The 26,889-nt window shown below is 48.4% G+C and overlaps 1 protein-coding gene across 3 annotated transcripts in view; it reads right to left on the bottom strand.

The window, feature by feature from the left end:
* Window positions 1-26,889, bottom strand: part of TTC38 (tetratricopeptide repeat domain 38) — a 549,973-nt gene that overhangs the window by 350,606 nt on the left and 172,478 nt on the right. For all 3 annotated transcript variants that reach the window (XM_069628191.1, XM_069628193.1, XM_069628192.1), the window contains one exon: window positions 24,374-24,547. In XM_069628191.1, the coding sequence (XP_069484292.1) occupies window positions 24,374-24,547 (174 nt within the window). The remainder of the gene's footprint in view (window positions 1-24,373; window positions 24,548-26,889) is intronic.

Here is a 26,889-nt window from a genome sequence, read left to right as displayed (position 1 = left end):
GATTGGACAAGGCTCAGTGGTTTACCTTGGACATGAAGTAGGTGGAGGGAGGATACAGCCTCTTCCCAGTAAAGTACAAGCAGTACAAGACTGGCCTACCCCCACAACGCAAACCCAAGTGAGAGCCTTCTTAGGACTCACAGGGTATTACCGCAATTTTGTGGCAGACTATGGCACCATAGCTGCCCCTCTGACTGCCCTCACAACTCCGAAGAAACCCAAGAAGGTAACTTGGACCGACGAGTGTGAGAAGGCCTTCAATGGCTTAAAAGACTCCTTGTGCCAGGCCCCTGTCCTCAGGGCCCCTGATTATCAAAGACCTTTTATCGTGCAGACGGACGGCTCTGACACTGGGATAGGAGCTGTACTATCACAAGTAGATGAGAAGGGTAAGGAACACCCTATTGGTTTTATTTAGCACTTTTCCCCCTTTTCCCCCTCCCCCACCCTTGCACTTGCGCGATCTGAATGACACCTGGCCTAGTAGGATCGCTGTCCGTTTCCCCTTGTTTCCTCCCCTCCCTGCCTCGTCGCGCCTTGAAACACCTGTGTATAGGCGCGTTACAAATGCCATATCATATCATATCATATCATATCATTAGCCGCCAGCTTAAGGACAGAGAGCTCAGATGGTCCACGGTAGAGAAAGAATGTTTCTCTGTTGTGTGGGCCCTAAGGAAGCTGAGGCCCTACCTCTATGGGAACCACTTCACTGTGCAAACTGACCATAAGCCCTTAAAGTGGCTAATGAACATGAAGGGGGAGAATCCAAAGTTGCTTAGGTGGTCCATAAGTCTACAAGGCTTCGACTTCACTATTGAGCATAGGCCAGGTGTCCAACATAGCAATGCTGATGGGTTGTCCAGAATGTTTAACCGACCTGAACAAGAGACTCATCCAGGGGTGGATTAGTTCCCCCTGTCCATAGTCTGGGAGGGGCGAGTGTTAGGAAAGATTTCGTAATTGTAGGTAATTTTCCTTCCATGTGGCAACCCCTAAACTTTTTGCTGTTGTTTTTCACCTTGTTCTTGACTTTGCCAGAGAAGTGCAGCCTTCTGCCGCACTCCTCTGGGCTTTCGCTCCTTTCTTACGGGGAAACTGACATGCCCTTAAGACAGTCAGTACCGGGGAACGCTGTTTCCCGTAGTTTCTTTTATCATGTTGCGGCTTTCGTGCAACATGACACAAGAGGGCACTGTAAGCTAAGTTACAGCTCTCTTGGGTCTCTAGCCTTCTACAGGCCCTAGATACTCGTTTAGGATTGTATCTGATCGGTGCAAGTGATTCAGGGACGGGAATGGTGGCAGCGATCGTTTCTTGTGTTTTGAGCTCCTTTTGGCGTTCTAAGCATGTTTCTCGCGCTTAACCCAAAATGGTGGCCTGGCTCCCAAAATGGCCAGACCACGAGGCTCCTTTGTCCTGTCCGCTGACCGTCTTGCTCCCTTCACCTTCCCCAGGTCGAGCCGACCCGGGGCCTTCCTTATTTGGGCATGTACTTTCCCGCGAAACACGGATGCTTTCGCGGGCTTCTACATGTCTTGTGTGTGCCTCCAGGATGTGGGCTGGGATGTCTGGTCCCAATACACATCCTGGGTGCCAGAGAGTCTAGGGTGGTGTGAATGCCTGGGACCACCGTGGTCCGTGATTGGTCCACGAATGGTGTGAGTGTTGATGAGCGGATCTCCCATTGGGTCCCCTCCGTTTTGGCGCGAAGGGAACCGTGGATAAGAGGGGGCTGGAAACACCACTACCATGTCGATCTCCTGAGTTCTCACGAAAGAAGGAATACAGGAGCCAAGTATCCTGCAACCAAGAGGCTGGACCGAGGAATCGCTGGTGACCCGCTGAAGGACTTCTCCTCTGCACTGCTGTCGCCTTGTGAAACCCTTTTCACCTTTGATCGAACCAGAAGGTCTGTACTGGTACTTCCTCCCTTGGAATAGCGGGAACAGCTATTCTCGGCATCTTCACCATCTCCTGCCAGTAAGCCTTCGGAAGCGTCTCTGGGCCATCCAGCTGACTGACCAGCTTACACGGGAGTCTTGCTCTGTAACCGCCACCAGGTTGTGTAGTATTTCGAGTCCTTGTCACTCTCACACGCTTCGTACACTTGGCGTTCCCAGGTCTGAAGTGAGTAGTGTACATTTGGCTAAGATACACACGGCCGCTCCGTTGCCCTGCTGTGGTAACAAACTGTGCGGGTTTCTTCGATTGGGACGTCTTTTTACTCAACGCGATGACGAGGCGTTCCCTGCTCTTCTGAACCTGCCAGCTGCTGAAACTGACGCGGAGAAGCCTGGGTCTGCTTGCATCGGGGACCGGTGAGTAGCATAGCTAGGATCTGGTCGCCCTCCTGCAGGAGCCCATTGCTTTTCCCCGCTGTGTCAAACAGCACCCTTTTCCGTACTCGCGCTCTGCTTCTGCCCACTGTGGAGGCTGCGCTTGAGTCGCGGAACTTGTTCTTCTTCTTTTGTGCACTAAACGGAACTGCCTGATTTCCCTCGAAGAGCTTCTCCTTTTGCCCGTTGGCACCAGCGCGTGCAGGTACTTTTGAGCACAAGGCTCCACTCTTCGCAGGGCTCGGACTTCCATCTAGTTAGGTGCCTCTGAAGGCGAACTGGGTCTAAGCATTATTGCGCACTGCCTGTTTTACCTCCCTTTTAGGTGGACTACACATTTCGTGCATATAACGCTTGACTCTTGTTGTATTTGTATATATATTGTGTTGATATGGTATGTGTTGGTTTACTATCGTTATATTGTGATTTTCTCGCTACGGTCATTGTTTTAAAGGCCTTGGAATAAATGTGTATATATTTTTAATATAACAACTGTTTGGAGTAGTTTGTAAGTGATCTTGCTTTGTGTGCTCATTGCGGGCTTTCAATCACCCTCACCCCTCTTGAGACCTAGTCTTGACCGCCGCGATCGCTACCTTGATTGGTATGGCTCGTCCAGAGGTTACCCTGTTCCAAGTAATTAGGTTGACCTTCTGAACTTCTGCGCCACCAGGACAGAGTTCAGAAATCCGTCTTAACAAATCAAGGGACAGGCAGGAGAGTTAGTCATGCTCCTCAACCTAAACGAAAGAGACTAAATTCTGTACCAAGCCCAGTGAGGGTTCAGGTCACTCGGGAATAGAAACAGCCTTTCTATCGATCTACGATGACCAGGATAGCAGCACAAATGAAGGCGAGCCATGTACCCTTATTTTACTCAACACATTTGCAATGTTTGAAATGATCAGCCGCAGAATCCTCAAAGAAGAAAAATATGTGGCTTCTCTGAAACTACTCTGGATGATGCATTTATTGTAATGTGTGCATTTATCAAGGGAATATTGTGCTCTGGAAAAGAAAGCCTGTCCAGGGTGCATAACAGAGAGAAGTTGTTGAGATGTGGGGACTTGGCATCTGCCCTCATTAGAGATCGGTCATAAAATGAACTAATAATTCCAAGATTCAGGAACAGTTGTAACAACAAATCCTCTGTGGCTATGAGTCTTCTGCAAATTACTTGTGCCATATAAACAGGAGTGTGGTGCAGTTTGTGCGGTCAAGGATCATGACAAAATGAGGGCTGTGTAGTCACACACAGATAGCAAGGAAATAAAATGCTTCCACAATGGTGATTTACCAGGCTTGGCCAATTTTTAATTCTGCTTGGCCAAAAAAGTAATCTGGCAAAAATGCTTAAGCCATGGACAATTTGCAAGGATCTAGATGCAGAAAGAATGGGCAATGAAATAATAATGGAGTGCAGTGCAGAGAGGGGCACTAAGAGTAAGGAGCTAGTATTTGAAGAATTAATGTTGCGAGGTAGAGGCCCCACTGAAGCCTTTAGTGTACGGGGATAGGAAAACAGTGTGAAAGTCAGCAAGGGGTTGTTTTGGAGCATAATACTGAGGGAAGCCTCTGAATCTAAGTTGAACATGTGGTTGGAAGACCTGTTGGAGGCTGACGTTCACCAGGAGGCATATGGCAGAGCCAAAGAGCTACCTGGTAAGATGAGGTGTAGTTGAAATTGAAATCCTGGGGAATACATGTGATGCATGGATGTATGTGGTGGAAACAGGTTATTCCATTCTAGAGTGAGAAGAACCACAAGAGTAGCAGATTCACATCTATCCCAATGCTATGGGACCTGTGCGCATTTCAGAACGGACAGATATGTAGAGTAGGGAATTTCAAGAAATATTTAATGGTTAATAGGGAGAACTAAAGAGGTTTAAGCACAAGATCTTTCTCTAAAGAATTGTGTTCACTGTAGTGCATCATGTGCAAGCTATACACCATACAATGAGAGAAGATCTTAGATAAGATCGTAGAGTGATGTTGGAACATGGGGTAATAAAAGAAATTGTGAGCAGAGAGTGTTTGGCCCAATAGGGTTTGTAACCAAGTAAATGGCAAGATTGGTGTGTGTATCAATCTCAGAGACTTGAACCCTGTGATCTTAGTGGTCGGATCCCTCTGTCCAACATCTTAGAACTACTAGCCATGCTCAGACAAGAAGATATGTACAGTGTAATAGACTTGCCCTCAACTTATCACAGCTCTCCTTCATTATTACACCAAATCGAGGCTTCACATTTTGCTGGATGCCTTTAGGGCTGCCGTCTGCCACAGCGGTTTTGCAAAGGGCAACTGAGTGGGTAATTTATCAAACGAAGTATGAGTGAAACTGAGAGAAATGGGTTTAACTGTACCGCACAGATGTTCAAGAGTGTGATGCAGGACGTGGTATACCCTAGGCATGCACTGTCAGCAGGGGCCATTTGGCCATGGACAAGATTAAGGAATGCCATAAAATTAGCCCTGCATCCTAAACAACGACAACCAGCTGTGGACATTTCTTGAACTCACTGAACACCTGCGCCTGGACGTTGTAGGAAATGTGAAGCTTGGGCTTGCAGCCATTTCAGAGCTGAGGCATGGGATCAGACAAAAGCAGAAGTGTGTTTATGTATATTAGAGTTGATTGTCCACGAATGACTCAAAGAGTCCACTTAGGAAAGTGATTTGTAGGCTTGGCATGAGGTAGAGGATGATCATGGCTTGTGACGGTTAGGTGGAACAGTTAAATAGTACTCCCTTGAGGTACAAAGGGAATCAATTGTTCGGTTAGCCCAGGAAAGGCACACAGGAAGTAACATGATTAAGCGATGAGTGTGGCAAACATGTTGGTGGCCTAGTGTTGAGCGTGCTGTGGAAAGGACAGTTAAGCTGTATATTGAAAGTGAGAAAAGTGATAAGTCCGAAATCTGTTAAGAGGCCCTCTTATCACCTGTTAATTCTCAACAGAGCCATGGTCAAAGTAGCTGTGGATGTCACATGCCCGATTTCTGTATTGGGTTCTAATGCACATTTTTATACTGTGCTGGCAGACCTCACTCTAAATAATTTTGTGTCGATGACTACCAGGGAAGCCACCGTTCCTAAAATGATTAGGAGAGGGAGGGAAGGGTTTCAATGTGAAAAACGTACTGACAATGGTGTTTAAATAGAACTACATGAAGTTGTTTCTGGAGAACATTGCTTTTACCCACACAATGACCACACCCCACAATGGTATAGTAGAATAGGCCAACAGCATATTCCAACTTGGTATTTAGGGGGTAGTGGTTTCCATTGAAGAGAATTTCTTCAGACATTTATTTTTTATTTATTTATTTTCAAGCTTTTCTTAAGCGCACCCTAACCACAAGGCGGAGGGCGGTCGCAACACAACAGTATAATACATAAAAGAAAAGCTAAACAGGGTGGTCGGCACACAACAGTATAATACATAAAAGAAAAGCAAAACAAATTTAAAGGAAAATACAATCTAAAAGAAAAAAAAAGATTAATTCTAGTATCAACAACCCAACAGAACTCATTCAGAAAAATACTGTTGGCAAAACATTAGCCAATCGAATTTCAACTGGAAAGGTTTCCAGGTACATGATGCAGAAACCTAAAATGTTCGGTTTGCAAATCTATCATGTTTAAACTTGGGAATTTCTAGCATTATTTACATCTCGACTTCTAGTGATTCTCGAACCTCCAGAGATAAACCTTCTTTGCCACATAATACTACACCCTGTGCAATTTCTTTAACTGCATGGTAGCATACTTAAAATTGAATCTAAAAACAAAGGGCAGAGCATCATGAACTATGGTGAGCACCAGTCAGTTGGAGATGCTGGTAGTATAAGTGTACAAGAGGGTCTCATTATGGATGAAAATTGATAAAGGTTAAGGTTTATACGTTTGGTGGTTTCATTGCACTCACAAGGTGAAAGAACAGCAATGGATGGTGGGGTAGGACAGCAATGGATGGTGGGTAAATGGGTTCACAGTCGCAAACCTTCAGGGCGGGTCACAAATTGCAAGGGTTCCAATTCATGGGATCTGAGAAAATCTATGCTGTGAGGAATAATGTCATGGTGCTGGAATGGTGGCGAGGAGCGGCCCATGAATCAACCGGTGCCAGGGGCTTCAGGGAAGAGACGTGCACACAAAGCTGAGGGGAGAAAAGTGCAAAAGAGAGTAAGGAATCCTGCAGACAACAAGGGATAGGCAATAACTACAGAAAGGCAACATGTCTCTTGTGCACTTTTCTCCCCTCGGCTTTGTGGGCACGTCTCTTCCCTCAAGCCCACAAGAATGTAAGAGCCCTGCGTGCCTGCAGGTAGCTGCTTAAATACTGCCTCACCCACACCTTTTTGCTGAAGCTGCATAGGAATAGCCAGGTAAGGATAACTACCACATGGTGCATTATGGGATATGTAGTTTGTGAAATGAAATCTGAAAGTACCAATGTCTTGCAAACAAAAAGTAAAGATACAAATATGAACAGGTATGTGGAGAATTATTTATTTATTTATTTTATTTATATAAACATTTGTGTAATGCCCAGACCCACAGGCATCACCGCTTTTGTACAGGGTAATAACAGAGTAAATAACAGTAAAAACCTTACAGATCATTGCGCTAGTAGGAAGTGGTATGGGCAAAGTATGAGACAGTGTATGCTTAGAGTGTTAGTCAAACTTATTTAACAGTCAGGTTTTCAACAGTCGCTTGTAAGGTGGGTATGAGGGCTCATTTCTTAAGTGTGGAGCTGAGGAGTTCCACAGAGCGGGGACTGTGGTGCCAAATGAGTCCCAGATTATGATGACGAATGAGTCCCAAAAAGTCCACACTCTGTGCCCATTGGTGTTCCAGTGGCACAGTCGTGACAACTGGCGAGATGTGGTGGTGGTGATCTGGGCCATGAAGGAAATATCTGAGAAATTCCAGGGCCAAGTGATATTAGTAAGGGTCTTGGTGGGTTCAACCTGGATCAGCCAGACCAAGCATCTGGCTGGCTTGGATAAGGGATTTCATCTGTACATAATGTATATACTTCCTCTGTGCCACAGCCCCATGTTTGTTTGCTGCTACGTTAGAATATGGGTGCATAGGGAGGGGGAAGTAATGTGATGTTGCTTGGAACCATGCCTCCATTGCTCTGAGAGACATCACCATGAAATGTGGGTTACTGGACGGTCCCTGTGGTTAGGGATTGGATCAGTTAGATTCTGTGATGGATACTAGGAACATATTATAGATGAAAGTAAATTCTTACTTGTTGAGCCTGGAGTCTACCATTGTAGCAAACAATTGTCGGGTATTGTGATTGAAACGTATCAAAGATCTTATGGTGAGAAGGAACTGCGAACATCAATTAGTGACAGCAGGTTAATAGTGAGACAGAGACTACTTTCGGCCCTTTTTTATTCAGATCCATGCAACAACATCGGTGGAGTCCCAAAGGGATCCAGCCTATTTCCCCTCCTTTTCAACATTTACATGTCGTGTCTCATGAAACTCAGTAAACATGGCCTCAGATGCTACAACTATGCCGATGACACACAAGTGGCCCTCAAACTCTACACAGGCAAAATCTGCCTGGTCTCTTCTTGTATCTAACCCTATTGGCTGGAAAAGAAACTAAAAATCAACACCAGCAAAACAGAAGCTCTGATGTGCCTGTTTAAAGGAAAAACTCTGCAACAATTCCCAATCAGAAGAGATGGGGACTCACTCATTGGCGCACAGAATAGGAGTTCTAGGATACTTCTTTAAACTGCAGGTGCAAGCTATGCAGAGTTTCAGAGCAGAAGCAGGGAATTATTGCGATTCGGAGGGCTGCCCAGGGCTTTAGGAACCTAATGGCCTCTGGAACTAAATGCCTTCATGAAGGTTTACATAAAGAAATGCATAAAGCAGAGAGAACAGTAAATGAGGTGGAGACCATTTTGTAATCAATGGAATCAGGATACAGGGAATTGCAGATCACAGGAGACCTGATTATAACCGAGGAGGGGAAAGTGTGAAAGACTGAACATCGCTTATCTGGTGACTTTCCATGAAAAAGTGGTGCAAGCCATGGTGCTCTGGATTTGAAGATGGAGAGGGGCAAGAATACTAAGTGTGCAGTCAATGAGAGAGTCCTGGCCCCTCCCTGCAGTTCAATGAAGTATGTCTGCGTTAGCACATTCAGGCACTCTTCATAAAAGCCTTTGGAGTCGAGAGTTCATTTTCTCAGCCATTTTGAACGAAGGAAAATACAAGGTCTGCTTGATGGGGAATTGTGGTTGTGGTATTTAGTGACCCAGATGACAGGGACACATGCTGGAAGAAGATACGCAAAAACTAAGCAATTCTGATGGATGGGTATAGACTGTTCTTCCTAGAATTTAGTTCTATGGCCAGCGGCAAAAGGAAAAAGATGCTGGTGACATGGAAAGCCCTCTTGCTGGTGTGGCTTACAGCTGAACTGAAAGGTTCTAGCAATAGTGCAATATTTAGTTTTTCTGAGCTCGATGCAGCAATGAGCGCTTGGGCAAATTGTGTTCTGAATCCAATAGACCCGGTCTGGTTGGTGTTAGCCAATCAGAAGAGCCCTCTCAATGCAGGCTTTCGATTTGGTGTGGTGTGAGTTGCAAGAGTCCACTGTCTGTTTTGCGGTTGAAGGCTTTGCATTTCTAATGGTCTACCCCTACCGTGATCTATACCTCCCCAAGTTTGTTACTGTATTTTGGACCTCGGAGATGACGCTTGCCAAATAAATAGGTAAACATAATAGAGAAACGTAGTATGCACCATTTGTTCTAACCATTAATGCAAGTGTGCAAACATATCCTCAGTGCTGTTGGGTTTTGTAGTTGGTCATTAGGCTGCTACTGGAGCGTATGCTATGTATAGTACCTACTTCGTTCTTCCTTTCTTGATAAAGACAATGGTAACAAGAATATGTTCAGATGGGAACACCTTGAACACATGGGGTTCGAGAGAGACACTGCTACTTAGGAAATTCCCAAGACTTTTCCATGCATGTGAAAACTATAGCATTGCTGAGAAGTGATGCCTCAGGTGGCCAAGTTCAAATATTTTGAGGAACACAATGACGACAATGGTATTAATTACAGTGAAACGGTCTGACTCTACATTGGAAAAATGTAGGATTCGATCCAGCCCTTCCATGCAAGTCACGGACGTGGAGCAATAACGCCAGCACAAGACTTATTTGGGAAGAAGGCTGTTCCGGCTGCTTTATATCGGGCTGAATTGTGGGGGCATGCCAACCTGGTAAAATTGTCAACCAGCGAACTAAAGTTCTTTTTTAAAAAATGGGTCCTGCTACCCAAGAGCACTCCCTTCGCATTGTTACTTCTGGAACTTGAGGTAACTCCTGTGGCCACCCTGGCGTCCATCAGCCCAGCCCTTTTTTGGCTAAGACTGTGGAACCAGGAAGGGCTAGAGAAATATAGAGATGCCTTATGCCATGTGATGTCTAAGGATGGAGGGAAGTCAATAGACTGGCTTTGCCATGTAAAAAATACCCTAGTGGGAGGTCATTTATGAAAATCCTCAAATCCAGCCGACTAGCCGACTAGAATAAGGAAAGTTCAAAGGGTTTGTGCGGCTCAAAGAGCAAGGTACCAGCTGGTAGGCGGGTGCCATGAAGCTAAAACTTGAACTCATGACTCCTGGTAGAAAACTCTTCCTGGATTTGATCACAACCTCACATGAAAAGTCCCTGTATATGCGAGTGAGATTAGGGACTCTCCCAGTGGCTGCCTCTGCGCACTCCTGGAAAGGTTCACACACAGACAAATGTGTGGGGAGGCAACCGAATCAATGATGCACTTTATGTTGATGTGTGAAAAAACAAAACACGTGTGGCATATGTATCTGAAGCCAATACTGAAGGAGGCTGGGATGAGGGACATTAGAACAGCAGTCTATGCGGTCACCCGATATAGTCACAAGTTTTGGTTGCTAAGAAAGAAGCGGTCAAATTCTGCCACTAAATGCAAATAAGCCGCTAGAAATAACGACAGAGGCTGAGAGCAGGGCTCTTTTCTATGTTTTGTTTCTTAAATATGCTCATTGATATTGATAGGAATTTTATATTGTTCGTATTTAAGATGTATTTGATGCATTGACTTGAAGATTTTATATTGAATAAAAGTGTGTTTGACTGACTGGCATTAATTATGAGTGACGATGTGGAAGCATTGCAACCAAGAAGAGAGCTGATAATAATAATACAAATAAATCGCGCTGTCTGACTTTTACAACCTGCAGCGTGCACCTAGAACAGCTCCCGGTGGCCTCGCCAAGTGAGTTGATGCTTCATTATCCCTTTCCCCCAGTGACACGGCGTGTGTGTTTTTTTTTTTACAACATCCCGTTCAAATCTTTTGTGATCTTTATTTTCGTGCTCGTTACAGGGACAGAGAAAACCCAGAAATCCGTAGCAGGCAAGCAACAGGTATTTTCAGTTTTCTTCCCCCCGGCACAACATTTTAGACTCTCACATTGGTGATGGGTGTACTTTTTGCAATTATAAATAAATACTCAGTTAAGTACACGCACATCCGAGCCTTTACTTCAAAATTCTGTTTGTTTTAAAACCGCAATCCTCTCCTTGTAAGTGCACGTTCAAGCGTGGTTTTCAAACAGATGCACATTTCCCTCCTGTTTGTGAAAAAAGGCATATAACAATATCAAGTCTTTCAGCCTACCAGGGCCTTTAGACCTTTATCTACGTGATCCATGAGATTCCCCCTTACATAGTCCACCATGGGGAGTCAGAAATCTTTATTTTTCACTTCGTGTCCTTTGTATCCAGACAAAGGCAGATGGAGAAGGCAAACATAAGCACTAGCTGACAGATTAAGTAACATTACTCTAAGTTACACCGCCTATTCAAAATGGTTTTTTTTCTTCATATTTTACCAGTATTTTTTATCGCCCGAGTGTACCACTGATGCCTGGGTCCTGATGAAGGCGATTAGACTGTCCCCCCCACCCCGCGCCGAAACGTTCACACTCTCACCTTAACACAGCCACAAAAGCCAATCAATCTTAAGGTGGACTGTGACACTCCATATAAAAGTGCCACTAAAAGAGCCCTTTCACATCTACAGTTTCGCTAATATTTTGTTCAACAAGGACATGTAATGTTTAAAACTCATTGGAGTTCTTCATACTAAGAAGTGTAAATATGCTTTGTTTAACACATATGTTTGTCCATTCTTTGTTTTTTGTAGACATGGACATAGATGCTTTGTTGCACCCTAGGACATTTTCTGTAAAACAGTGATCCTTTAATTTCTGTCTAACTTAATTTATGTCTTCAAACTATTTGATAACAGTAATACTGCAGATGAACAAGTGACTTACCAACTGTAAGGTTTTTTCGACTGGATGTTCCTCTCACGTATTTCTTATCTTTCATAAATCCACTTCCAGCTTGCTGGCCTCGGAATTTTTTTTTCACAGTAGAGGGCGCTGCGCGTCGACGTCCCTCGAGTCGGTGTATCTCGAAGGCCTCCATATTGGCGCCGACGTCACCATAGGTATAAATAGTCTCACGCAGCGTCCGTTTCTCAGTTCTGTTTTGAGGTGCTGTTTTTGCCTTGTATGAAATGGTTAATGACCTTGAAGGATCGTAGGCTGCAACTACAAGGGAAGTTTTACTGCGCGGAAGGATGGGAGGGGTGATAAGGAATACGTGGGAGGAACATCAAGTCAAAAGAACGTTACATTGTTACAACGTTACAATACTGATCGCACTTCCGGTCGATACTGGTGGCGAACAGATCCACTTGAGGGGTTCCCCAAAGTGCGAAGATCTCTTGAAGGACTTCCTGAGCTAGTTCCCATTCGTGGGAGACTGTGTTCTGCCTGCTCAGAGCGTCCGCTGTCGGGTTCTTCTCTCCAGCTAGGTGAACTGCCGATAGACAGATTCCTTCTTGATTTGCTCAGAACCAGAACTGCATCGCCTATCTGCACAGTGCTAGTGACCCTACGCTTCCTCTTTTGTTGAGGTAATGCATGGCCACTGTGTTGTCTGTCATTATCAGGACATTCTTTCCCTGTACTGATGGCAGGAAAGCTTTCAGCACTAGTCTGATCACTCTCAGCTCTAATAGGTTGATGTGTAGTCTGGACTACGATGGAGACCAACGACCGCTGATGGTCAAGTCGTTGGCATGGGCTTCCCACCCCGTGAGTGAAGCGTCCGTGACTACTGTTATCTCCGGCCATGGTTGCCAAAACTGCTCTCCTTTCAAGATGTTCTCCCGGCAGGCCCACCACTGAAGGTCTCGAGCCACTCTGTCCGGGATTAATAGGAGATCTGACATCTTTCCTGAGCACTGAGTCCTTAGCGCCCACTGTAGAAATCTCATTCTCAGGCGAGCCTCTGGCACTACAAAAATGCAGGATGTCATGAGGCCGAGTAACCTCAAAAACCTCACAAAGTCGAAGGCTGGTAGACGCGGGGCATTTTGAAACTTGATGACCATCTGTAGAATATCTTGAGCCCTCACCTCTGGTGGCAAGGCTTTTCCCAGGGATGTGTCCAGGACTGTTCCAATGAACTGGAGTCTCTGTGATGGTATCATCTGTAACTTCTTTAAGTTGAGGGAGAAGCCCAGCTTGTGTAGGAAGTGGCAAACATAATCTAGATGGATCTGAGCTTGTTCCGGTGACGCTGCTCTGATCAACCAGTCGTCCAGGTAGGGGTAGACATGAATCTCTTCCCTCCTTAGACTTACAGCCACAACCGCCATTAGCTTGGTGAAGACCCTCGGGGCAGAGGTCAGCCCAAATGGCAGAACTCGAAATTGATATTGAAAGTTGCCAATGGCAAACCTCAGGTACTTCCTGTGCTTGTGATGGATTGCCACATGAAAGTAAGCATCCTAAAGGTCTAGAGATACAAACCAGTCCTGAAGCTGGAGGGCCTGCAGGATCTGAGAAAGGGTTACCATCTTGAACTTGTCTTTCGTGAGAAAGGAACAAGTTACTTACCTGTAACTGTTGTTCTCCAGCATGGGTCTGGCATGGATTCACATGCTCATGAATATTCCCCGTCGTCAGGCTGGGAATCCTCGGTAAAGAAAAAACCAGTATCAGTTTCGTTTCTGATCTGTCTTTCGTAGTAATAACCAATCACTGGTCGTTGCGTCATACTGACCACAGCCAATGACTGCCCTCTACCTAAGCACCGCCTCTGGCAGCCATCTTCAGATTTGGAAGCACGTGAAGTGGCAGTATGACCAAGTGAAGAGCCGCAAAGGGTAGGCGGGAGGGTTCGCATGTGAATCCATGCCAGACCCATGCTGGAGAACAACAGTTACAGGTAAGTAACTTGTTCCTTCTCCAGCATGGGGTCTGGCATGGATTCACATGCTCATGAATAAAGAATACATAGCAGTACACACATGCACAACCACGGGAGGTGGCAAAGGCTCAACATTAAGCATTACATCAAACCCAACATTAAGCATCTTACCTCCTCACCAGGCTCACCTCAGGCGAACAGGTTGCGCAGCACCGCTTGGCCGACCCTGGACTCCTCCCTGGAATCCCGATCGATGCAGTAGAATTTCGTGAAGGTGTGCGTCGACCTCCACGTAGCAGCCCTGCATATGTCCAGCAGGGGCACACCAGAAAGGAACGCCGTGGTGGCTGCGATGGCTCTGGTGGAATGGGCTCTAGGACGGCCAGGCAGCGGTCGGTTCGCCAACCGATGACAGTACATGATACAGCCGGAGAGCCATCTGGAAATGGAAGCCTTTGAGAGAGCCTTCCCTTGATTGACAGGTCCAAAATTCACAAAGAGTTGTGACGTCTTCCGAAAACACTTTGTGCGGTCCACGTAGAACTTCAGCGCTCTTGCCACATCCAGCGAGTGCAAAGTCCTCTCAGCCGGCGACGAAGGCGACGGGAAGAACACAGGCAACACCAAGGGTTCGTTGAGATGGAAGTCCGACGGTACCTTGGGCATGAAGGAGGGGTGCGTCCTGAGCACTACCCTCGTGTCGTGAAAAGTCAAGTACGGGGCCTTGCAGGAAAGGGCCTGGATCTCTCCCACCCGTCGCGCGGAGGTGATGGCCACAAGAAACGCTGTTTTCCACGACAGAAACTTCAACGGGGCCGAGTGCAGAGGCTCGAACGGAGGTCCCATGAGCTTGGTCAGCACCACGTTGAGCTCCCACGCCGGGGCCGGAGCCTTCACCGGCGGGAACGATCTGAACAGTCCCTTCATGAACTCTTTCACCAGACGATGAGACCACAAGGACGTTCGGCCCGTGGTCCTGGTGTATCGGGAGATCGCAGCAAGATGAATCTTGATGGACGCGTGTGCCAGTCCAGCTTTGGCCAGCGTCAGCAGGTACGGCAGCACCTGGGGAGCCGTAATACGTAGAGGGTTGATCTTCTGTGCGTGGCACCAGACAGAGAACCTCTTCCATTTGTGTCCGTAGCATTTAAGAGTCGAGGACGCCCTGGCCTTTGCAAGAACCTCTCTGCAGTCGGCCGGTATGTCCTATCCTCCAAACTCTAGCGCTGCAGGAGCCAGGCCTGCAAGTTCAGCGATTTCGGATCGTGGTGGAGGATGGCGCCTCCTTCCCTGGATAGTAGATCCGCGTCCACCGGCAGCCTGATTGGCGGGGACGCTGATAAGTCCAGAAGGTCCGGGAACCATATCTGCCTCGGCCACGCAGGTGCGACGAGGATCATCCTGCACCGTGACCTCTTGAGCTGGTTGACGAGCCGGATTAGCAGTGGCAAAGGAGGGAACGCGTAGAGGAACAGGCCCTCCCAGGGGAACGAGAAAGCATCGCCCATGCTCCTCGCCTGGGGAAACCTGCTGGCGAACCTCCGGCACTTGGAGTTCGTCGCCGTTGCGAACAGGTCGAACTGGGGTGTGCCCCACCGTCGGAAGAGGCGATCCACTAGATCCTGCCGTAGTTCCCACTCGTGGCACGAGCGCAGCTCCCTGCTGAGTGAGTCGGCGATGGTGTTTTTATCCCTGCCAGATGAAACGACACCAGAAACATCCTTTGGGCGACGGCCCAATGCCACAGGTCCTGCGCCTCCTTGGACAGTGCTGGGGACCTGGTTCCGCCCTGTTTCCTGATGTAAAACATGGTGGTGGTGTTGTCGGTGAAGATCCTCACCACCTTGCCCTTGAGGGACGGAAGGAAAGACCTGAGGGCCCAGAACACTGCACGGAGCTCCAGGACGTTGATATGGAGGGACTTCTCCGTCGGGAGCCAGAGGCCTCTCGCGTGCAGATTTTCGGTGTGCGCTCCCCACCCTTCCAGGGACGCATCCGTGGTCACTGTCTCCTGGTGGTCTGGCAGTCCATGCCCGCCGTCAGATGCGCGCGGGTGCCCCACCACCGGACCGCTCGGCGGAAACTCTCGTCGAGTGTGATCCTCTCCTCGAAGCCGCCCGTCGTTTGGATCCAGCGCGCGTCTAGGAACTCCTGCAACAGGCGCATCCGGAGCCTGCACATGGGAATGAGGTAGATGCAAGAGGGCATCATTCCGAGGAGGGACTTGATGGACCTCACCTTGGCCGCGTCGGAAACCAACATCCGCTGTACCTTGCCCAGGATGGACCTGGTCCTTTCCTCCGACGGGGAGGCCAGAAGGGACGCTGTGTCGAGCTTCGCTCCCAGAAACAGTGCGTTTTGCGCGGGTACCAGGTGGGACTTGGCGTAGTTCACGGAGAATCCCAGGTCCGTGAGGAGTTGGACGGTCCTTGCCGTGTGCTCCACGGCGAGCTCCCTCGTCTTGGCTCGGATGAGCCAGTCGTCCAGGTAGGGGTAGACGTGGATCCCCTCGCGGCGCAGCTGCGCCGCCACCGGTGCAAGGCACTTGGTAAATACCCTGGGTGCCGACCGTAGTCCGAAGGGGAGGGCTTTGAACTGGTAGTGACGCCCTTGGACCACAAACCTGAGGAATTTTCGGTGCCCCTTTAGGATGGGAATATGGAAGTAGGCATCCCCCAAATCCAACGACGACAGGAAGTCTCCTTCCTCCAGCTGACCCAGGACGTGCTGGAGGGTGACCATCTGGAACTTCTGCGCCTTGATGAACTTGTTCAGACGTCGCAGGTCTAGGATGGGGCGCCATCCTCCCGTCTTCTTCTTCACGAGGAAGTATCTCGAGTAAACTCCGGAGCCCCGAAGCCTCTTTGGGACGAGTTTGATGGCGCCCTTCCTGAGCAACGCCTTTACCTCCAGAAGAAGCTGAGGGACGTGAAGCTCTCTCCTGGCCACGGGGGGGACGCGCGGGCACCTTCTTTGAAACTCGAGCGCGTGGCCCCGGGCTAAGGCGTCCAGCACCCAACGGTCGGTGGAGATGGACTCCCACACGCTGACGAAGCTCGCCAGCCGGCCTCCCACCGGGGTGCTTCGGTGGGGGCCCGACCCCACGGCCGGTTCAATCCTGTTTCGACGAGGCTTTGCCGACTTGACCACCTTGGCGACGATGGCGGGGTCCTCCAGACTTGCCTCGTCCTCTGTAGGCCTCTTGAGACGACGAGCGGGCCGCTTGACGGTAGGTAGAGAAACCGCCGCCGGAACCTTTGGAGGCGCCCTTGCCTCCGCTGCTCCGAAAGGGCGTCCGTCGTTGCTGTAGAACTCCAAGGGCCCGGGCCGTCTCAGTGTCCGCTTTAATGGCCTGAAGGGAATCGTCCACTGTTTTCCCAAACAGGTTGTTCCCATCGAACGGCATGTCCAGGACTCTGGTCTGTACGTCTTGACGGAAGTCCGTAGCCTTGAGCCATCCACGCCGCCTAAGGCACACGCCGTTGCCCAACTGGCGAAACCCAGTGTCGGCGATGTCCGTCGCAATAGTGATGGCGTGGTCCGATGCCACCTCACCTTCCTGTAGGATCTCCAGGGCATCCGCCCTCTTGTCGTCCGGTAGGAAGTCCAGCAGGGGAGCCAGTTTGTACCATAGCTCCCTGTCGTAGCGGGCCACGATAGCCAAGGCGTTGGCCGCTTTAATCGTCGTCGCTGCAGACGAGATGACCCTGCGTCCCATAGCGTCCAATTTCTTTCCCTCGCCGTCCGGTGGGGAAGTCGATGTGGAGGCCGCACCCCCCCCGCTTTCTTCCTGGCCGCCGCGGAGACGACGGAGTCCGGGGTAGGCTGCGCCCGGAGGCACAGGGGGGCCGCGTCCGGGACCCGGTACTTCTTCTCGTACCGGTCTCTTCTAGCTGGCGTCGTGGAAGGGTTCTTGAGGAGGGCGAGGCCCTCATCCCAAATGTCGTCCAGTAGAGGCACCGCGAGGACCGTCTTCCTCTTGGCCTCGCGCCGTTGATAAAGGAATCCTTCCTTTTTCTTCTCCTCAGGGCAGAGTTGGAAAAGCTCGGATGCCCTGGCGATCATGGAGTGGAACGATCCAATCTCGTCGGGCGGAGAGGCCCTGGTGGGAGGTGACGACGGAAGATCCTCGTCGTATACCTCGTCGTCCGTACCCGTCGCTGCCGTGTCAGTCCCCGTATCATCCCCTCGGGTGGACGGGGAGGAGGGCTGGACGGGTCGCGACGGCTGAAAAGGAGGTGGAGGGTGAATCCTTCTTTTCTTGGGAGGCGGAACACCAGAAGGTCCCGGTTCAGGATCCCCCGACGGGAGAGGTTCCTCCGTCTGCAACGGTAGTCTCGTCCTTATCTCTGAGCATAAGGACTGTATAGCCAACAAAATGGCCGCCGAGTTGTCTTGCGGCGCTGGCAGAGGGGAATCCGACGGACGATCAGGGGCCCCGTCGGCACCCTCGACGCTGTTGTCGTCACCTGCGTCGGGATCCATCCCGACGGGCCGGTCTTCATCCACGCCAAGGCCGTGGCTTAAGACCTTGATCAGCTCTTCCTCTGAAGCCGAATCTACGACGACGCCCTGCCCCCCTTTTTTTCTTCCCCGCCGGGGATTTCACGGGGGTCCTATCGATGGGCACAAAAGAGGACTCCCTCCGAGGTGGCAGGGAGACTCTGAGCCCCGAGGTCGCTACCACTGGTGTAGCCTCCACAGGCTGAGCCAGGGCCGCCGCGACAGTATCAATGGAGGGCTTGGCCGGATGGATTAAGGCCTTCACCACCTTAGGTGCGCTCACCGCCTTATCCTTGAGGGGGGGGACACTGCCTCGCTCCCCCTCCGATGGGGCCTTCGAGTTCGACCAGGGCCTCTCCAGGAGCTTCGCCGGGTGCTCGCCCTTCCTCTTACCCGACCCAGAGCGTTGGCTCGTGGCTGAAGGTGCCGGGGAGGGTGCGCCCTGCCTGGCGCCCGTAGAGCCCGACCGTTCGGCGCTCCCAGTGCCAGCGGACTCACGGTGCTTGGCCTTATGTTGGACCCCCGTCGCTGGGGCGTCCTCAAAGGTCTTAGAAGACTGCTCGGATTTCTTCCTCTTCTTCTCGCCTGACGGGCTCTTCCCTTCCAGCCAGTTGGCGAGGCGTTGGTGGCGGTCCTTCATGGTCCGCTCCGACATATTGCTGCAAAACGCACAGTCCTTCTCCACGTGCGTCTTGTCCTCATGTAAGCAGTAGAGACAAAAGGAGTGTTCGTCCTCCTAAAAGACGTTCTGCAGCTGGCATCCAGGGCAGACCCTGAACAGCTTTCCGGGCGTCGAGCTTCCCTTCTCCTGGGCCATGTCCGAGCCTGAGAAGCTTCTGGAGTCCTCCAAAACGTAGCTCGACGAAATCCTCACCCTTGAGGGGCGCAGACGAATCCGACACGGGTCCCCGTTGATCGGATGGAGAGTCGGTGGAGCTTGAGGCTCTTTTGACCGGAAAAAACGAAGTTTTGAGAAAAAAACGTGAAAAAATAGCACTAACGCTCGAGAGCAATAGCACGAGGATCCCAACACATGAACGTGCGGTAAAAATCTGAAGATGGCTGCCAGAGGCGGTGCTTAGGTAGAGGGCAGTCATTGGCTGTAGTCAGTATGACGCAGAGACCAGTGATTGGTTATTACTACGAAAGACAGATCAGAAACGAAACTGATACTGGTTTTTTCTTTACCGAGGATTCCCAGCCTGACGACGGGGAATATTCATGAGCATGTGAATCCATGCCAGACCCCATGCTGGAGAATGTGGTTAATTCTCGCAAGTCCAAGATGGGTCTCAATCCTACGCCCTTCTTCGGTATTAGAAAATAAGGGGAATACCAACCCTTGTTCCTCTCTGCTAAAGGTACCGGTTCTATGGCACCTTTCTCTAGCTGGTCTGAAATCTCCTGTATAAGGAACGGGTCTGGAAGCTTCAAAGAGTTGTTCCCTGGTGGATGACTGAGGAGTGTGTAGGAAAGGCAGGCAGTAACCCTGGGCAACTGTTTCCAATGCCCAAGCATCTGACGTAACAGCCTGCCATTCTGTCAGATGTCGAGTTAACCTGCCTCCTACTGGTATCTTGTGTGGGGAGACCTCAGAGGGGTTTAGAAGCGGCTGACGCAGATGCTGAGGGTAAAGCAGCACCTGCTGATGCGGGTTTGGTACCTTTGACCCGTCCACCACGGGTGAATCATCTCTGGCCCCTTTGAGCTGGCTGCCCTCTGCTTTTTCCGAATGTGGAGTAAAAACGAAAGGGCTCCCCCCACCCCAAGAATTACCCGTGGGGTGATTTGGAGTTTGACGGATTGCAGCCCCAAGTGATTTTGCTGCCGCCTTTGAGGTTTGCAATTTCTCCAGGCTGTCATCAGCCTTTTTGCCAAATAGAGAGGTGCCGTCAAGGGGCATATTCAGAAGCCTGGCTTGCACATCAGGAGAAAAACCAGACTTCTGCAACCACGCAAATCTGCGGATTGTGGTACTTGCTGCCATGGCTCTGCTGATGCTGTCAGCAGAGTCGATACCTGTTTGGAGGGACTCACACATCGCATCCTTCCCATCCTTGATGATATTCAAGAATGCGTCTCGTTCCTCTCCTTCTGGGAGACAGTCAGCCGCTGATGAAGCACACTCCCAAAGGTGTGGCTGAATCTAGCTAGCGTGCAAGTGGTGTTAACAGACTTAAGTGCCATACTGCATGCTGAAAAGACTTTTTTAGACATGGCATCAAATCTTTTGTCGTCTCTGTCTTGTGGTATAGTGGGGTATGCCGACTTACTATTTGACGACATCGCTGCCTGCACTACTAAACTCTCTGGAGTTGGGTGCTTACTTAAATATTCAGGGTCTGAGGCGGATACTCTGTACTTCGCAGATAACTTTTTATTTAATGCAGGGATAACTTCAGGTGTCTCCCAATTTGCAGCTATTTTTCTATGCAATGCAGCATGAAAAGGGACTATAGGGTCTTCCTGACGCCCTTTATCTAAGATGTCAGTAAGATCATCTTGCTGGAAAGAGGATGCAGGTGTTGTCCACCCCATAAATTGCATAATTCCAGCCATAAGGGCTCTGTAAGACATTTCTGCATGTTCTCCAGGTTCTGGTCTAGCAAATTCTGCCTCTGCAGAGGTATCTATGCCACTGGCATCTTGTAAAGATTCTTGTAGATCTTTCAATCTATTCTCCTCAGAAATTAGTTTCTCTGGAATGGGTACTGTTGTTCTTTGTAACCCAAAAGGTCTCTCATTGTCAGCGTCCTCCCCTTCTTCATATATAGAGGATACAGCTCTGAAATTATCAGATCTTGGATAAGGGGTAAAACCCATTTCCAGAGAAGAAGGAGCCAAATTAGTGGATACTGCTTGGGAAAAAAATGTGGTTGTCGATGTAGACATTACAGGTCTCGACAAACTCGCAAATGGGGTTGAAAAACTTGAAAAGGGCCTTGATGTACTCGAGAGAACCGGAATCCTACTCTCTCAACACCTTGGGCGGGACCTTCAACACCTCTGGTGCCGGTGGCGTAGTTGAGGTTTGAGGCCTCCAGGCCGTATCCTTCATCGGGGTCGACGCGCAGCTTTACTCAAGGGTTCATGACGCTCTCAAGGGTTTTTGCTCGCCGGGTTCGACGACTCACAGCGTTTTTGTTTTTTGGGTCTTTCACCCGGGGTATCACCTCTAGGCATCTCCGAGGGGGTTAAGGCCGCGTTGTCGAAGACCCTAAGCATTTCTTTACGAAATTCCTCCCACTTAGCTGGAGAGCTGTGTTTAGTGGGGCAGGTGACCCTTTCTGGGGAATTTGAGGATGAAGAAGAGAGAGATCTATGACGCCTCTTCTTAGAGTGTCTCGATCTCGAAGAGTGATGGGAATCGCTTCGAGATCTCGATCGGGAATGTTTCTTTCGATGGTGAGGAAACAAATGTCTCGACTAAGTCGAGGACAATTTTGAAGGGGTAGAAGATTTACCTGCCTTACCTCTTTCTAACTTCCCCTTATGCTCCTTCAAGGCTTTTGCCGTCATAGACATGCAGTCCTCACATTCCAAACACTGGTGCTCTGATCCCAGGCACCACAAACAGATCCTGTGAGGATCCGTTAGGGACATCTTTTTATCACAATCTCGAAAAAATTTTAAGCCGGATCGTGGCGTCGATGCGTCAGACGAAGATGCCATCGTATATATTGAGATTTTCAAAGATTTCGAGGATTTTTGAAGAGCTGAAGAACCGAGCGTTGCATCTCCGGGGCTTACGAAGTGCGGAAAAACGGAACTGAACAACGGACGCTGCGCAAGACTATTTATACCTATGGTGACGACGGCGCTGATACGTAGGCCTTCGAGGGACACCGATTCAAGAAACGTCGACACGCAGCACCCTCTACTGTGAAAAAATGTTCCAAGGCCAGCAAGGTGGAAGTGGATTTATCAAAGATAAGGAATACATGGGAGGACACAATCCATTTGAAATGTAGTAACTCGCTGCTCTGGTTTCTGTGTGTTTTGTTTCCCTCTCTCATTCATTTATAATTAAAATAATGTACTCAAACAGGAAATCAATTATTACCCTAGGAAAGTGCCCCTTTGTTAGATAATAATGCATCCAACAAGGAGAAGACAACTACAGTCAGAGCTGCCCCATAGCTATTTGAAGCAGTTAAGTTGTGAATAAAGCCCAGTAGCGCGCTGCTGTGTCGCACAGACCTTAGGATAGGTGCGGCTGTCTATCTATTCCCCAATAACTCACAAGCTTTCTTCTGTCTGAGGTAAATATTTTTCATGGCTCAATATATGGCTTTGGTATCCAAATCAGTATTAGCTGACATCAAGGATGTGCACCGGAACAGAATATAAACACAAGCAATGTGTGGGGTATATGCGTTCATCATGTCCTTTAGGAGATTTTCACCACTGCTCTCAAATGTTGGTTGGATTTCAACATTTGCCACCTTTCAACAACTTTTGCTGCTAAGTATAGAGTACTATGGGCTTCATCGCGAGTTGGGTGGTATCCCGACTGGGATAGCGGCGAACTGTATTTGCGTTACTGCCCACCCGTCCAGCGGTATTACCGCTGGATCACGGGTTGGGCGATAAACGTAATTCCCCATTGGGTCTGTTGAACCCAATGGGGAATCTTTGGCGCAATTAATTGCCCAAAAAATAGACATTTTTGAGCTGGGGTAAACGCTGCCAGAATCAGGATTGGGCAGACACTTAAATGCGGCGGTAACACCATTACTGCAGCATTTAAGGGCTACCGCCCAACTCGTAATGAGGCCCTATAACTTAATTTTCTCCATCCATGTCAATGGCAGGAAGCTATTAATATGTCAAGTGTTTATGTTAACTGGTTTATTAGGTTCAACTACAGTACACCTGAAGGTTTGTAGGTGCTGGGTTCTGCACAACCAGGTGAACTGCAAGCAGTGTAAACTGTGAAAAGCCAGATTTGTATTTTCCCTAAAAAACAGACAATGAGTGGTGAAGTGAAGTTTTTGGAGGGTTGGGCGCCAAAGCTTGGCGCCAAAACCGAAAAAGGAGATGATGCATGGCCTGTACGCCTGAATAGACCGCTGCATAATTGACAAACGTTTGCAGAAGTTTCCTTAATCCTTTCTCCGAAAGCAAAAGCCCAACATTTAGGGTCCTTTTAATGGCCTATCGCTGAGGAGTCCAGGCAGTGATAACCATGTTTCTGACACCCAAGAACTTAGCAAACAGTACATATCTGGCAAGTCCCAAAATCCTGTAGCAGAGGCTTTACAATACGAGTCCAGCTTTCGTTAAGGAAACAATTGCTCAGCATGTGCCATTCCAAATCCTCTGACCCGGAGATTCCACTCTTTTGGAAGTTCCCAGATTCCAAAAAGCTAGGTACAGGATATCAATGCACCTGGCATCCACAATGGACCATTTGTTCTTTAGGAAATTCCTGAAGACTCAATTATTTAAGGGTGTCTAAGCCTACCAATATGTCTGGATATGTGTATGGTCATTTTTACCCTCTGCGCCATGAGGCTCTCTGGAAAGCGACAGTGCACTTTAGAAATAGCTGATAACATAATGTAACTTTAAGTCTACCATTTTGTGTAACCCCAGATTTATGGGGTGCTTGTCATGGCGTGCAGTTCAGTAGTGCCATGTTGCATTTTCCCATTTCTGTTCAACCTTGTTTACTTGTCACTTCACTGCTGCTTCTGGTTTTAACTGGCTGTGTTTTTACCCGTCATCATGTGTTGCTCATGTAACACTTCTGATTCTGTGTAGCAATTATGCAGTGATGGAATTTAGTTAAGGAGCTTAGCAGCATGGCCAATCATTGTTCTGGAATTCGGACTTCACAAAAAGAAATGCCAGCATTTTCTTCATGCCTGCTCTATGGTAGCCCTTCTTTTGTAATTATACACTAAGCAACATTGAGGAATAACTATGCTTTCCATTTGTATAGTTCAGATAACACAATCAATTACCTACCAGTGATCTAGAACAGCTGTAATTAGCAACCTCACCATTGTCATTCTATGTATTATTGTTTTATAATGTAAAGCGCTTTGGTGTAATGCACTATATGAACTAAATACAAATTGTTACCCATAGCAGACTATTTTTGTTACTCTGGCACTATTTAAAATATACACTTATGGGCAAAGCAATTATGGGGCTCGATTTCTCGCGAGCCCTGAGACTTACAACATCCTCTTACCTACTGAAAGGAGTGCTGGGCCTCCAGTAGGGGAGCACGCGGGCCACAGAATCCCGCATCTGCGCACTGGCTCCCAGGTAAAAGTACGTGTCATGCGCAAACTTCAGAGCCAGCAAATCTGTCGGATGGTCTTGCAAGATTTGTTCCCAAAGAACAGCAGCTCTGGGTAAGCATCTGGAAAGTGAAACAATAAAAAGGGACATTTCAGGTGAGAATGCCTGCCAGATGGTCCTGTATTATGATGGTGTGCACTGTATTATAGTATTTCTGGCAATAAAACGTAAGGGGAACAGGGCGATGCACTTATTTCATAACCAGCAGAGGCAGACAGAAACGTTCCTTACATGTTATCCTAGTTCCACATCATGGGTCCCTTTCTTAATCATCATACCCAAATGAATATTTTTCAGAATTAGATGGATCCTGGAACACATTATATCACAAGATCCATTCCTCTTGGAAATAAAGCCATTTAAAAAAAAAAAGGAGAAAGGACACACTGCAGTATATTTAAACGCCTCTGCTTTTTTAAATTAATGACGGAAATCAAAAAGTTATTACAAATAACTCTCTCTGTTCGTTTTCATTTTCTGAAAACAAACATACAAATCAAGACGTGTTCAAAAGCAGACAAATTCCCCTCCACACACAGAATGCCACTTCCCCTCCAAGAGCAGAGGCTATTACGAGTCAACACAACACGCTGCCGTTACAGCGATACCCTTCAGTGCATGTTTGCAATGGTGTCGAAGAGAACACCTCTCCCAAATATTGCTCCTCAAATCTGGCCAAGAAGGGAAGGAGAGTGTGTGGTTTAGGATGTCAACGATGACCCCAGAGATGGAGAACTAGGATTATAAGCAACTTTTCTCTCCATGGAAACTTCATCCACAAACGTAATACGATCACCTTTCTGTATAGTGTTCCATGCACGATTCCTCCCACTGTACTAATAGATGTACAATGGTATTTATAAAGGCTGAAGGGCTGAGTTGGCCGTACAAGAATACAATTGTCCAACATTCAGGTTTGCCCAATGTCAGAGGCTAGTGTACAATGCGAGAATTGTCCTTTGGGAGCATGCTCATTAAGAAGCTGGGTAACCATTGTTTGACCTTTTATTGTATGATAAATAGGAGTGGACATATGATGAGGCAGGTTCTTCCAACTAAGAGAGAGTCCCCTCGAGATCTAGGGGGACATACCCACATAGCATAACTAACTAGTGTACAGAAGCATTTTAGGGGGTTCTAAAATGTGTTCTCACACTGCAAATGGTAGGTTTGTAAGTGCAAAAACGATCAGAAGGACGGCTTTGTAGGACAAACGAAAATCTCTTACTTAAGGCACTTCCATTAAATAGGACCTACCTTTGCACAGAGAAATCACAGCTTTCTTGGCAGACTACAGCCTCCTGCATTCCTGGAAAATGACACAATAGCAGCGTGCAGCGCGTGCGCACCACGCTTATGGCATGCATTCATTGAACATCTAGTTCCCTAGAGGGTCGGGGCCTAAAACAGGGATTCTAATTTGCAGATCTGCTGCAGGTCCCCTCTGCCTTTGGTGGATCTGGAATTCACAGTGTCAATGATCTTCTGCCACAATGCTGAAAAGTGGACTTTATTCCGAAGCGAGGAGCCTTGTGCTGGGAAGGACCTCCAAAAGGAAGACCTGAGTATTGTTAAGGATCTGGCTCAAAGACAACATAGGAAATGCCAGAGGGTCTCTCTGATGCAAATGTTGAAGTAGACATTATTTTATTTATTTGAATTTGTTGAGCGCACTTGCAGCCCAAAAGGCATCGAGGCGCTGTTACAGAGGATACACAGATTTAAGATTAATACGGGTGCCAGAGGCTCTTAGTTACAGAGGATACACATATTTAAGATTACATACGGGTGCCAGAGGCTCTTAGTTACAATTTGGCAGGCATATAGGCAGTGGAGGATACAGAATTAAATCACACAAAGAGTCTGGTTTTGATAGCCTTACGAAAGGCTAGGTTGGACTCAATGAGTCTTAGGTGAGGAGGCAGGGCGTTCCAATGCGTGGCTGCTAGGGTAGGGAAACTGGAGCCACCAGCGCGCACTTTCTGAGAGGTAGGCCTAACAATGGTGTTGGTGTAGATGGATCTGAGCGGTCTTGTGGTGGAGTGCCTGGTAATTCTGTTGGTCAGGTAGGGGGGGGGGCAAGTTCGTGAAGGCATTTGTGGGTGAGGGCAAGAGTTTTAAAGACAATTCTTTCTTTGACCGGGAGCCAGTGTACTTGCCTTCTGATTTCGGAGATGTGGTTTCTCCTTGAAGTGCCGGTGGCTGCCCTTAGTGCATTGTTCTGGACTAGCTGAAGTTTGGCGAGGTTTTTGTTGGAAGTTCAGACGAGAAGGGCATTACAGTAGTCAAGTCTTGACCCGATGATTGCCATGGCAATCGTGAGGCAGCTTTGAAGGGCCAAGAAGGGCCTGGCTGCGTTGAGGACTTTGGTGTAGTAGGCCGAGGCGGCGGCGATGGCATTGA

This window comes from Ambystoma mexicanum, chromosome 12 (genome assembly GCF_040938575.1).
Source record: "Ambystoma mexicanum isolate Mex_15411 chromosome 12, UKY_AmexF1_1, whole genome shotgun sequence".
Classification (NCBI taxonomy): domain Eukaryota; kingdom Metazoa; phylum Chordata; class Amphibia; order Caudata; family Ambystomatidae; genus Ambystoma; species Ambystoma mexicanum.
This window is presented reverse-complemented; position numbering and strand designations above follow the sequence as displayed.